Source organism: Octopus sinensis, linkage group LG7 (assembly GCF_006345805.1).
Source record: "Octopus sinensis linkage group LG7, ASM634580v1, whole genome shotgun sequence".
Lineage (NCBI taxonomy): Eukaryota > Metazoa > Mollusca > Cephalopoda > Octopoda > Octopodidae > Octopus > Octopus sinensis.
The window spans coordinates 18,530,098-18,543,062 of record NC_043003.1 but is presented as its reverse complement, the minus strand read 5'-3'; the positions used below and the strand labels follow the sequence as shown (position 1 = coordinate 18,543,062).

At 34.2% G+C, this 12,965-nt stretch overlaps 1 protein-coding gene across 10 annotated transcripts in view; it reads left to right on the top strand.

Annotated features, from left to right (window-relative positions):
• The window catches only part of LOC115214180 (liprin-alpha-1), a 368,483-nt gene that overhangs the window by 325,048 nt on the left and 30,470 nt on the right, over positions 1-12,965 (top strand). For all 10 annotated transcript variants that reach the window (XR_003881885.2, XM_029783276.2, XM_029783272.2 and 7 more), the window contains 5 exons: positions 4,956-4,988; positions 6,956-7,140; positions 8,899-8,992; positions 9,947-10,028; positions 12,384-12,584. Coding sequence is in view for 9 of the 10 variants with exons in the window: in XM_029783276.2 (XP_029639136.1) it covers positions 4,956-4,988; positions 6,956-7,140; positions 8,899-8,992; positions 9,947-10,028; positions 12,384-12,584 (595 nt within the window). In the remaining variant the exon portion in view is untranslated. The remainder of the gene's footprint in view (positions 1-4,955; positions 4,989-6,955; positions 7,141-8,898; positions 8,993-9,946; positions 10,029-12,383; positions 12,585-12,965) is intronic.

The following is a 12,965-nucleotide window of genomic DNA, read 5'->3' as shown; positions in this document are numbered from 1 at the left end:
GATTAAGTACTAGTTATGTACTAGGGTCGATGTAATCGAATCATCCCCTTCCTCAAAATTTCAGGCCTTGTGCCTATAGTAGAAAGGATTATTATTATTATTATTATATGAAGTTAGCACACCAAGCAAAGTGCTTAACGGTATTTCATCTGTCTTTACGTTTTTGAGTTCAAATTCCGCCAAGGTCGACTTTGCTTTTCATCCTTTCGGGGTCAATATATTAAGCACCAGTTGCGTACTGGGGTTGATCTAATTGACTGGCCTCCTCCCCCAAAATTTCAGGCCTTGTGCCTATAGTAGAAAGGATTATTATTATATGAAGGCAGAGAGCTGGCAGAATCATTAGCATGCTGGGCAAAATGCTTAGTGGCATTTCATTCCTCCCTGTGTTCTGAGTTCAAATTCTGCCGAGGTCGATATTGCCTTTCATCCTTTCGGGGTTGATGAAATAAGTACCAGTCACACATTGGGTTCGATGTAATCAACTAGGCCCCTCTTCCAAAGTTTCAGGCCTTGTGCCTATAGTAGAAAGGATTATTATTATTATTATTATTATAACCTAGGCAAATATAAAGAAAATTTTATTTAAATGGAAAGAAAGGGTATTTCTTCATCCCTAACCTACTGCTAAGAATCATCTTGTGGCAGGAACATACTGGCACCATAAAGACCTGTCTCACACACACATACACACAACATGACATAACTGCAACCCTCAATCCTAATATACTTTATAACTGCAACGAATTTTCTTTCTGCATTGGCTTATCATTGTTGTTTTTGTTAGAACTGAATGTTGTGACTAAAACATTTCCTCTCCGATGGGAAATTTTACAAAATTCAATTTGAGAAGATTCATTTGGAAATACACTATTATTATTATCATTATTATTATTTGGTATTTCCATTTCATATATACCATTGTGTAAAATTTTGTCTGATTATACAATGGTACTTTGATAATTTAACACAATAATTCCATAGGTTAAACTTCAACCTTGCCTGTATATTTTCATATCTTTAATTATTTAACTCTACTCATCAAAATAACATCATGGTATTAATTTTTGATGCTATTTTATTCCAACTTGGCTCACCTGCCAGCAGTTGTTTTTGAAGTCCTCTATTCTAAACAAAATAGCAGATTGATTGCTAATTTTTTAAATGTTTGTTTTTCTGCTGCTTTTTATTTATCTTTTTTTTTTATTATATATATATTATGTATTTTAGCTTATTAGTCTCGCCAGGCTTTATTAGTCTCGCTAGATTAGGCTTTTGTTGTTCATCTTTGTTTCATAGTCCTTCATAGTTAGCAATGTTTTTTGAAGTATACCAAAAGAAAAAAAAAAAAAGCTAAAACGGAGCAACATAATTTGCAAAATGTGTTGTGCACACGGAATAAAAAAAGGTTACAGTAAATTCATTCATTTCCAGCTATCCTCTCCATCATTGTTTTTTTTTTTCTCTCTCTCTCTTTCTCTCTTCATGTCACCACTGTCAGCCTCAGTCTCAGCTATGTCATCGCATATTTTCACAGTCACTGCTTCACTGGCTCTCATCTACAACCACTTGTACCTTCTCTTCACACTTACCATCTCCATCTAGTGAAACCTTTTCTTATAATATTTAAATAGTTACTTTTTTTTTTCCTTTACTGTTCTGTTAATTTTTTAACGATAACTTAGAGTGTTTACTAGATTTAAATTCTTCAACTTGAATGATAAAAAAAAAAGCAAAAAGCAAAAGGAGAACAGCAATATAATCAAACTTTAATAAACTCTGATCCAAATCTTTATTATATAACTATTATTAATTGTGGCTCTATTTCTATTAATCTCTTGCATCCACATAGAATTCCACACAGCCATTTCTCATTGCTTATAAGATCTAAACCAAAGGCTCACTGTTCTTCCTTATCTCACAATAATCACATCATTGTTCATACACATCCATAAAGATATATATTTTTTTTCTATTGACATCACATCAGGATTCCTTACCATACTCACTCACATGGAAATTACCTTTTGCATTCATTCATCTCTATTCACCTCAAGTTTGTTTTTTTCCATTTTTTTTTTTTTGTATCACAAGCAGGGCAGACATTAATTTAGATTTTTCTGTCTCACTTAACAGGTAACAGAATTATTTGCTTGATTAGAGACTATTTTCATGTAGAATAATCACCACTTGTTTACCACAGACAATAATTAAATATTTGTTTACAGTCATATCCTGTTAAAAGAACATTTTCTTTACTCAATTTTTGGATTTTATTTCATGAAATTTACCAAGAAAAATGCTATCTTTGAAATACTGAAAGATCATATCAAAGCTGTGGTTAAAATGCATTTATTCTTAAAGTTATTTGCACGCTCATCATGTGGAAGAACTACATTGACTTTTTTTCTAATCTTTGACTGTTATTTTGTGAGATTTTCTTATTTAAACAATATTTTTTATTAAAAAAAAAGAAAAATTAATAAATGATGCCATGGACTTAATTAAATAATAGAAATTAATTCAATAATTAGCATGATTTTAAATAGCAGTGGAGGCAGTTTAGAAAATGATTGCTCTGTTTACTGATTCATGCAAAAGCTGGTCAAGCTAGAATTAAATTAATAAACACACTAGAAACAGCATTAGGTTAATCCTGTAACCACAAAATTAAATTTTGTGGTTATTCCAGTAATGTTAAATATCTACCACAAAATAGAATTAGTATTTTCTTCTTGTCATGTTGCTTCAATAAACTTGACATTCTTCAACAAGAATATAGATTGGTATATAAAACTGCTTTCTGCTGTTAAAGGTATTGATATTTGGAGTGGATATACCTGATTTCCTCTGTAAAAGGGTTAAAATAACAATTTATATAATGTTTATAATGCTGATATTAACATTGGATGGCACCAGCTTTAATGTTTTGTTTCAGAGAAACTTCTCAAAGAGACTTATTACTCTGTTATTCTGTCCTTTCTAATTGTCGTGGGTTGAGTCAGAATAACTGAAAAACCTCCAAGCACATTTAAATAAATGATACATAATTTTGTGTTAGTCTGAAATAAAAACGTTTTATATAGGCTAAAATATTCTTCCCCTTTTTGTAAAACATTAGTGCAATATGAGGGAGATATTGGCTACTATTTTTAACAGATTGAATGATCATTTAAAGGTTTCCTTAATTGATGTGGTATAATATCAGTTATGATAGTATTTGAAATTGACTATAATATCCAATTTCAACAGAATTGACTTCTGTTTAACCTTTTTGTGATTATATTTCTCAGCAGAAATATATATATGATGGTTATGTATTTCAATTAATTGTTAAAAAAAATAATAAAGAGTTTAGAGTGGGACTTTGTAAAATAACTATAGTTTGTATTTTTTGTTTGTCTTTTATCAGTTTTACAGCCATATAAAACTGGTGTTTAGAATAAAAGAGATTATGTAAAACTATGGTGAAACCATCTCTTCTTTGAATCTTTGTTAGCAAATACGTAGTAAATCTTGCTAAATTTTTTCTTAATGAAAAAGAGATGACAAGGAAATAAACAATTGTCCTGATAGTCAGCTGTTGCTGCTGTTGTTGTTGTTAAGCAAAAAGACGGGTAAGGGTGATTAGGTGATGGTCTAGGGCTTAGGGGCAGGAGACCCCAGACCTTCCAGTCGCTGGAAATGGAGATCTCCAGGTCCAAATTCTTGAACGGCAGCTGTTGCTGCTGTAAAATGCAGTGGACTCATTGAGTACCTGAGTAACACCTTATGGTTTCATTGGAGTCTCAAAAAATGAAGTGCAGTTTATTTGAGAAAGCAATTACATTTGTGCATATTATATAGGAAAGCATCGAACAGTTTTGGGCAGTTTTGGTTACATAGTAGAAGAGGTGGTATTGAATTAGTTAACTATAATCATTATGGGTTGTAGTTTAAATGGGTTGTTGTTTGAATTGTTTAATATAATTTAGGAGTATTTAATTATTTTGTTTGAATTTCTTTTTAAAAAAAAAAATTAATACTTCTTAATTGAAAAAAAACAAACTTTTTCCATGATTTTAACTAACAAAAAAAAATTCATGTTTTGTAGCTGTCACCATTTCCTGCTTTTGCTTGTTTTAGATAAGTCACATCTAATGTTTTACTTTAAGACAACCAATTTTCACCCTTTGGTGAAGACATTTTAAAGTCCATGGGTATCTATGTATGATTTTTGAATGGTGTGATTAATATTTCTCTTTCTTTCTCTCTCTCCCTCTCTATCTATCTATCTATCTATCTATTTATCCGTCTATCTATCTATCTATCCGTCTATCTATCTATCTATCTATCTATCTATCCGTCTATCTATCTATCTATCTATCTGTCTATCTATCTATCTATCCGTCTATCTATCTATCTATCTATCTATCCGTCTATCTATCTATCTATCCGTCTATCTATCTATCTATCTATCTATCTATCTATCTATCTATCCGTCTATCTATCTGTCTGTCTTACTCTTTCTCTCTAGTTATCTCTATCTCTTTACTTCTTTTTTTTTATGTTTTGCTTTTAACAGACCAGTAACTATGTGCATAGTTACCATTTTATAACATTTGCCATGATCGTTGACTTCATATTGTTGCTTTATAACTTAAAAATGCTTGCATGTATTTGTACCTTTGGGGGTGTGTGTGTGTGAGAGAGAGAAAGAGAGAGAGCGACTACCTGTATGTGCACGTGTGTGTCTGTATGAATGTGCGTGCATGTACGCTTATTTCTCAGCATAAAATTACAGAAATTAAGAATGTAATTTTGAAATAATCTGACACTCAGTATTTTGCTTTTTTATAATTTTTTTTTTTAAATTTGCATTAACATTATATTTCACATTTTATGGAAAAACTGAAAACCAAGTTATGTTCTTTACACTTTCCATGTTTTAACACAATGTTTTCATTTCATTACAGAATCTCTTCAGAGATGTCAAATAAGTTGAGGAGGTGAGTTGAGGTTTAAGCCATTACTACTATTATATTAGTGAATGCACATGGCTCAGTGGTTAGAGCATCAGGCTTACGATCGTGAGATTGTGAGTTTGAATCCTGGACCGGGCTGTGTGTTGTGTTCTTGAGCAAGACACTTTATTTCACGTTGCTCCAGTTCACTCAGCTGTAGAAATGAATTGCGACATCACAGGTGCCAAGCTGTATCGGCCCCTTTGCCTTTCCCTTGGATAACACTGGTGGCGTGGAGAGGGGAGGCCGGTATGCATGGGTGGCTGCTGGTTTTCCATAAACAACCTTGCCCGGACTTGTGCCTTGGATGGTAACTTTCTAGGTGCAATTCCATGGTCAGTTATGACCAAAGGGGGTCTCAGCAACTATTATATTGGTTTGGAATTATCTACCTGCCATTCTGATCATGCTATATTTTTTTTTATGTTGAGTAATCTTTTTCACCCATTCCAATGTTGAAACATTTGCTGTCCCCAATCGTTTGCTCCTTAATTAGTTGTCCTCTACTATTTAGTCCTTACTTAGGTGTCCTCAGCCTTAACCTGTGCTTAAGAAGTTCATTTTGCAACCACATGGCTTTCAGTTTGGTCCCAACTGTGTGACACGTTTTGGGGGATGCATATTTCTTCTGTCTTGGTCCTGGAGTAATCAATACCTGTGAATGTCTATTATATTGATTGCTGTATTGAGTGGCTGTGTGGTAAGTAGCTTGCTTCCCAACTACATGGTTCCAGGTTCATTCCCACTGCGAGATACCTTGGGCAAGTGTCTTCTACTATAGCTTCGGGCCGACCAAAGCCTTGTGGATTTGGTAGACGGAAGCTGAAGGAAGCCCGTCGTATATATATATATATATATATGTGTGTGTGTGTATATGTTTGTGTGTCTGTGTTTGACCCCCAACATCGTTTGACAACCGATGGTGGTGTGTTTACTTCCCCGTAACTTAGTGGTTTGGCAAAAGACACCAATAGAATAAGTACTAGGCTTACACAGAATAAGTCCTGGGGTCGATTTGCTCGACTAAAGGCAGTGCTCCAGCATGGCCACAATCAAATGACTGAAACAAGTAAAAGGGATTGAAAATAAATAGCAGGGCCTGATGAAATTCATTAAATCCCATGAAGGTGGTGCCCCCACCAAGGTAGCAGTCAAATGCCTGGAACCAATAAAAGAGTGTAGCTGCAAGCCCATGTGATTAAACAGTTCACCTTGCAACTACTTGGTTATGAGTTCAATCTCACTGCAAGCACCTTCTAAAATAGCATCAAGTTAAGGAAAGCTTTAAGTGAATTCTACTGATGGAACCTGTTTCAGAAATAGTAGGGCTGAGGAATAATGTTTCAGAGGAGCATTCTGCTTGTTAAATACATCTAATATGGTGTATTGAAAAACTTTGACTAACTAATAATAGCTCTGCAATAGGGAAAGCCTCTGAGAGTTAGGAAATTAACTCTGCTGTTAGGAAAGCAAGGGAGATAACTCCAATATCACCTACTCCAAATTTTTGGGAAATAAAAACAATATATTCACTTAGGACAGACCTTACAAAGAATAAGTCCTGGGGTCGATTTGCTTGACTAAAAGCAGTGCTCCAGCATGGCTGCAGTGAAATGACTGAAACAAGTAAAAGAGTAAAAAAGTAAAGCATGTCAAGGCTAAAAGGAAATAGGTCAGGGTTGGCAATAAGAAGAGCAAACAGTTGGCCTTGAACACATTTCGTCAAATCGATCCTCGTACAAACATAGAAAAGATGGCATGATATAATATTGAAGAGATTTGGATGCCCTTTCTTGTGGGTCAAATGACTGCATAGAGGCACTCTCAGTTCATCATTTGGTCCCAATTAGATCTGGGGCAAATTTATAATTGTTGAAATTTTAATTTTTTTTTTATTATTTGTTTCTGGTTTTTATCATGGTATTATCATTTTCAACCTTTTCTGTTTTCAGGGCCGTAATGATAGACAGTGCGCATAGCTCCCCAAGTCCTCTAAGCAGTGCCAATAGCAGCCAAGACTCCTTGCACAAACACCAAAAGAAACGTGGTATAAAAAGTTCCATAGGCAGACTTTTCAGTAAAAAAGAAAAACAGAAGACCAAAGATGCAATGATTAGAGGTGAAAATATGGCCACTGGTATGTATTAATGCTACCATTTCCCCTTCTCCATATTAATTTATAAGGAATTATTTTGAGTTACAATTTTCTTATGTATTTGTTTAAAGACAGCTCCTTTTATTAAGTGTTTCTGTTACTTTGTGCATCATTATTTTTGATTTTATTTGATATGTCTGTAAAAAATATAAGTGCAGGCGTGACTGTGTGGTTAAAGAAGGTTGCTTCCCAACCAGATGGTTTTGGGTTCAATCCCACTGTATGGCAACTTGAGCTAATATCTTCTAACCTAAGCCTTGTGAGTGGATTTGATAGATGGAAGCTGAAAGAAACCCATCATATATTTAGGTGTCTGTCTGTGTGTGAGAGAGAGAGAGAGAGAGTGAGTCTGAATTTTCGTATCTCTTTGTTTTGACATTGTGTGATAATTGTAAATGAGTGTTATTGTCATACAAGCATTGTCATTCATTTCTAATATTCTGTGAATATACATCTGGCCATAGGGAAATGTTACCTTGCTTGGAAACAGGTGAGTTTTAGTAACAGGATGAGCTTTGATCTGGTCATAGAAAATTTGCCTCAGTTAACTCTGTCTGACACTTGCAAGCATGGAAAGAAGATGTCAGTAGTGAAGAATTTTCATTTGTATAGATGTAAGCAAGGCTATGTTGTTTAGAAGTTAGCTTCCTTGCCACTTGGTTTTTGGGCTCAGTTCCACTGCATGGCACCTTGAACAAGTGTCTTTTATAGCCCTGGACCAACCAAAGCCCTGTGAGTAAATTTGGCTGACAGAAACCAAAAGAAAATTCTCTCTGTGTTTGTATGTTTGTGTGTGTGTTTGAGAGGGTGTCCCTTTTTTTCATTAGTAAAAGTAATTTTAAAGTGTGTGCATGTGTTTCTACTTCTTTATCTGTGCTGCCTGTTGACTCCTCAGCATCACTTTGGCATATATCATCACTACGTTTCCCAAGACTGCTTCATCTCATTTGTGTTGCCCAACACCCTGAGATCTATCATCACCACTTCTTTCCCAGAAATTAATTTCCTTATTTGATGGTTTAAAAGATGCACGTATAAGACTCTCTCCAATTTCAGCTGTATATATTGAGGGAAAAAAATGTTTTTAAAGTTTTTACTACATTAAAGTATATAACTTTTAAAGCAACTTCACATGTAGGACCTGGAGTTTTTTTTTAAAGTTTTTTTTGGCAAAAATGTGTATCATATATGACACCAAATAAGGTGACATAGACACACCTTTTTGGTACCAACCTATCTCAGATCTTCCTTGGTTCTATGGTACAAACTTTTTGCTTTAAAGTGGTCTGAATTAAAATTTCCCCTTAAAATTTCATGTTAATTTATATTCCAAACATCAGCTTAACCCTTTCATTACCAACCCAGCTGAAACCATCTCTGGGTCTGAGTACAAATGCTTTGTTTTCATAAGTATCAAATTAAAATCTTCCACCAAACCTTAGTCACAATTTATATTCCTAACACTAGCTTAATGTTAACTAAGTTATTTTACTAAATTCTTTGTTATATTTCAAGTAATTGAAAGAAACACAGAGCATCTCAAAATAAATGCAGTAATGAAAGGGTTAATGATGATGATTATGTTCTTCATTATTTTCAAAATTTATTGAAAAGGAAATGGGTGTATTTCAAGAGAAATGTGGTAACAAAAGGGTTAATCCTTAAAATTGTTTTCCTGCATTTTGTAACAAGATCTGCATGTGCTGAACAGATTTTGAATCTATTTGATCTCTTTTTCAGGTGGCCAATATGGAGATGGTTTGGAAGCAGGTTCATCAGATACACTTGCGTTGGGCTTAGGGCAATCTGAATTTGATAGAAGAAAGAAAAAGAAGTAAGTTTATTTGTTTCTCCAACTTTTTTTTTATTAGGGATCAGGCCTTCAGATTTATGAGGCTGTGAAGATGGGATGATATGACCACCATTCTTTTTCCAAGTGCATTATCCTTTAGCATATTGCATTGAAATGTATTTTGTTGCATATTAGGAAGGTCTTTATGCCAATAATAAACACATGCACTGGTTCTGTTTCACTTCTTTATCATTTATTTGTCACTTGGTTTATTATTTAACCCCAGGGTTCTCAACCATTTTTTACCTATGGCCTCCTTAAGTTCCTATTTTACTCTTCTAGACCTCCCCCCTAGCTGTTTGATGTTTTTACAAAAAAAAAAAACTCATATTATATTTTTATAATTAAGCATTTTCAAGAATTGTATTAAAAAAATTCTTAAAATATTTTGTATATTGTAGAAGTATAACCAGTTTATTGCACATAAATTTTAGCAACAAAATCTTATGTGAACCCCCAAAGGTCATATGGACCTCAGTTGAAAACCACTGATTTAACCAATTAACTAATCAATAGTTTAATTAATTGTTACGACAATAAATCTGTCAGCTAGGTTTGTCAATGTTCTTTTGTCACCACTCATAGCTTCGTCAATGACATACCCACTTTGCTCTGGGTTTGCTTCAATTCTTCAACAGTTTCATTGAAATGAAATGGTCTATAGGTTAACCAGAACTCCCAGAGCAGCTCTGGAACTGACCATTTACAGAACTCATCAACAATCTTTTGTATAATCATTTATGTCTTATATTGTTGGTGTCTTGAAGAATTTTACTTATGTTATTAAGAATTTGATAAAATAATTTCAATATGTGTATTTGTGTACATAAAATATTTATGAATAATAATGTCCAGTCAGGGTATCAAGTGTTACTTTTCCTGTATATTTATTATTGTTTTTGAGTTTCACATGAATTTTATCTGTTTGTTTTTCAGGCATGAATTATTGGAAGAAGCAATGAAAGCTGGCACGCCATTTGCATTGTGGAATGGTCCGACAGTAGTCGCTTGGCTTGAGGTGGGTACAGCAGTTGTGAGAAATATATTCATTGTTATTGTCACAACTCTGTGCGCGCACACGTCAGCATGGAAGGTGGATGTTCAATGATGATGGTATTGTGGCTGATATATATATATATATATATATATATATATATATATATATACATACACACACACACACACACCTGTAGGTTAATCCTCTAACATTTAAACTGGCCATATCAGGCCTAAATATTCTACATCTTTTATGTTCAAACTGGCTGAATTTAGCCTCTCACACCTGTCATAACATGTCATTCTAAAAATATACTATCGTCATTGTTTAACGTCTGCCTTCCATCCTGGCATAAGTACATCGTTTAAATTTATAAGCATCAACATAATGCAGTAATAATGCAAACCAATTTGAAGAAATAAGCATTATGCTTGACAATAATCTGAATGCTAAAGGGTTAACAAAGCTAATATTGGTTTCATGCCGTGAGATTTCTCAGCAATTGTTGAGAAATGGAAGCCTTGTTAACCCACAAATAAATAATATTTATCCATCATTCTTACTGTTTGATATTAGTGTGTGTATCATTGTCATCATCATCATTCCTCTCTGCTTTCCATGCTGGCATGGGTTGGATTTTTTGACAAGATCCAATACTCAGAGTACCACATCTTACTCCAGTGTCTCAGTTTTGGCATAGTTTCTATGGTTGGATACCTTTCTAATGCTAACTAATTTACAGAATATACTGGATGCTCTCTCCCCTCCCCCTCAACACCATTAGTGAGGTTGCTTTGTAACTCACAAGACTAAAGAACCTGCTTGACTGAGAGCGACAGGGGTTTGTGCTAGGTATTTTGAGATTAAAGTGTGATAGGAGAGACAGGAATAGCTTTGCTGTTGTAGAAGAGGTACATGGGTACCACACACATATGGGTGGCAGTGGGTAGAATGGGACCAGAAAGGAACAGATGCCAGAATGTATCATATCAATGTGTGTGTGTATGAATATATCTTTGGGAGAGAAAGCTTCTTTCACTATTTTTAAAACCCAGATCAGAAACTCAGCCTCCAGGTGTAAGTTAATACTGCATATCATAAAAGTACACTCTTTTATTTTTCTGTAACCCTTTAGCATCCAGGTTATTGTCAAATGTAATGTTTGTTTACTCACATTGTTTTGAATTAGTTATGCATTATCTCATTGCTTCGAGTTGTTGATATGATTTGTAATGACATTATAGGGTAGGAGTTAGAGGCTTGATCTGGTCAGTTTGAATATAAAATAGGTAGAATATTTGGACTGGGTATGTCTGGTTGAAATGGAAAAAAAAGTATTGATTGTGTGAAAATTTTTTCAACCAACTACATGGTTCAGGGTTCAATTCCACTGCGTGGCACCTTGGACAAGTGTCTTCTACTATAGCTTCAGGCCAACCAAAGCCTTGTGAGTGGATTTGGTAAACGGAAACTGAAAGAAGCCCGTCGTATATATGTATATATATATGTATATGTTTGTATGTCTGTGCTTGTCCTCCCAACATCGCTTGACAACCGATGGTGGTGTGTTTACGTCCCCGTAACTTAGCAGTTCGGCAAAAGAGACTGATAGAATAAGTACTAGGCTTCCAAAGAATAAGTCCTGGGGTCGATTTCCTCAGCTAAAAGGCAGTGCTCCAGCATGGCCACAGTCAAATGACTGAAACAAGTAAAATAGTAAAAGGGATTATCAGTAATCCAACAAAAAGGAGAGGAATAATGAAAAGGAACCAAAACATGAAATCTGTATTTATTTTTAGCTTTTAAACTTCATCAAGAATTTTAATATTTAACTTAATGCTAATAAATTCCTAACCAAACCCTAATTATTGTTCTATGATGAAGATATTTAGTTAGCTTATTCTCACTGGCTGACTCTGTTTAGTAACTTGATAACCTTTAGAGTTATTGTTTATTAGGTTCTCTAGAATGCATAACAAGGATTTACCGAAGTATCCTTCCTGTTCTTTCAGCAATCAAGAACTTTAGTTAATTACATTTCCTGTATTATTATCTAATGCTGAAATATAATTCTTCAAAATTCATCAGTTTAAGTGAGAAAATTGAGTAGCGAGGTAACCCGATAACTGAAACGGGGCTGAAAATAGCTGTTAATTATCAAACCCAATCATTTAACTGTTTGTAATTAGACCTTCAGTTAAAAATCTTCAGGTATATTTGGTGTGTTTAGTTTGTTAAACTATTTCAGAAATGTAGTAATCTTGGAATAATATGAATAAAAAAAAATTTTAATTAAATTTTAAAAATTAATAATTCTTCCTCTGTAATCTGTAAGTCTCTGCATAATTTAAATAAATGATTCTCTTTGTTTTGCAGTTGTGGGTTGGAATGCCCGCATGGTATGTAGCTGCATGTCGAGCTAATGTTAAAAGCGGCGCCATTATGTCAGCTTTGTCGGATCAAGAAATCCAAAGAGAAATTGGTATCAGCAACCCTCTCCATCGCCTTAAGTTACGTCTAGCCATCCAGGAGATGGTTAGCCTTACAAGCCCATCAGCACCAAAGCCATCACAAACGGTATGTCTATGAAATTAAAAACAAGTTGGTTTGCTTTTACAGGTTCTTTCTTTCGTTTTTTTCTTCTCTCCATTCCGTTATTACTGACATGTTTGTGTGTGTGTGTTCAAAATGAATCTAGATTGTATGGAATTTCTCAAAGATTATTGTTTTACCTCAAGTCAACTCTGATCATACCAAGCTATGATCAAAAGTACTCCAGCCATGATTTGGAGATGATATAATCAAATGTGTCCTTCCTTTTTCTAAAGATGGTAGGCTGTTATTACTTTCTACAAAATTTAAGACCCGTTCTTTAGAAGTCAATAAGTATGTTTTCTATGTTTGAAACAATTATGTGTATGAGTGAGTGAATTCATCCTATTAGTTGACATGCTAATA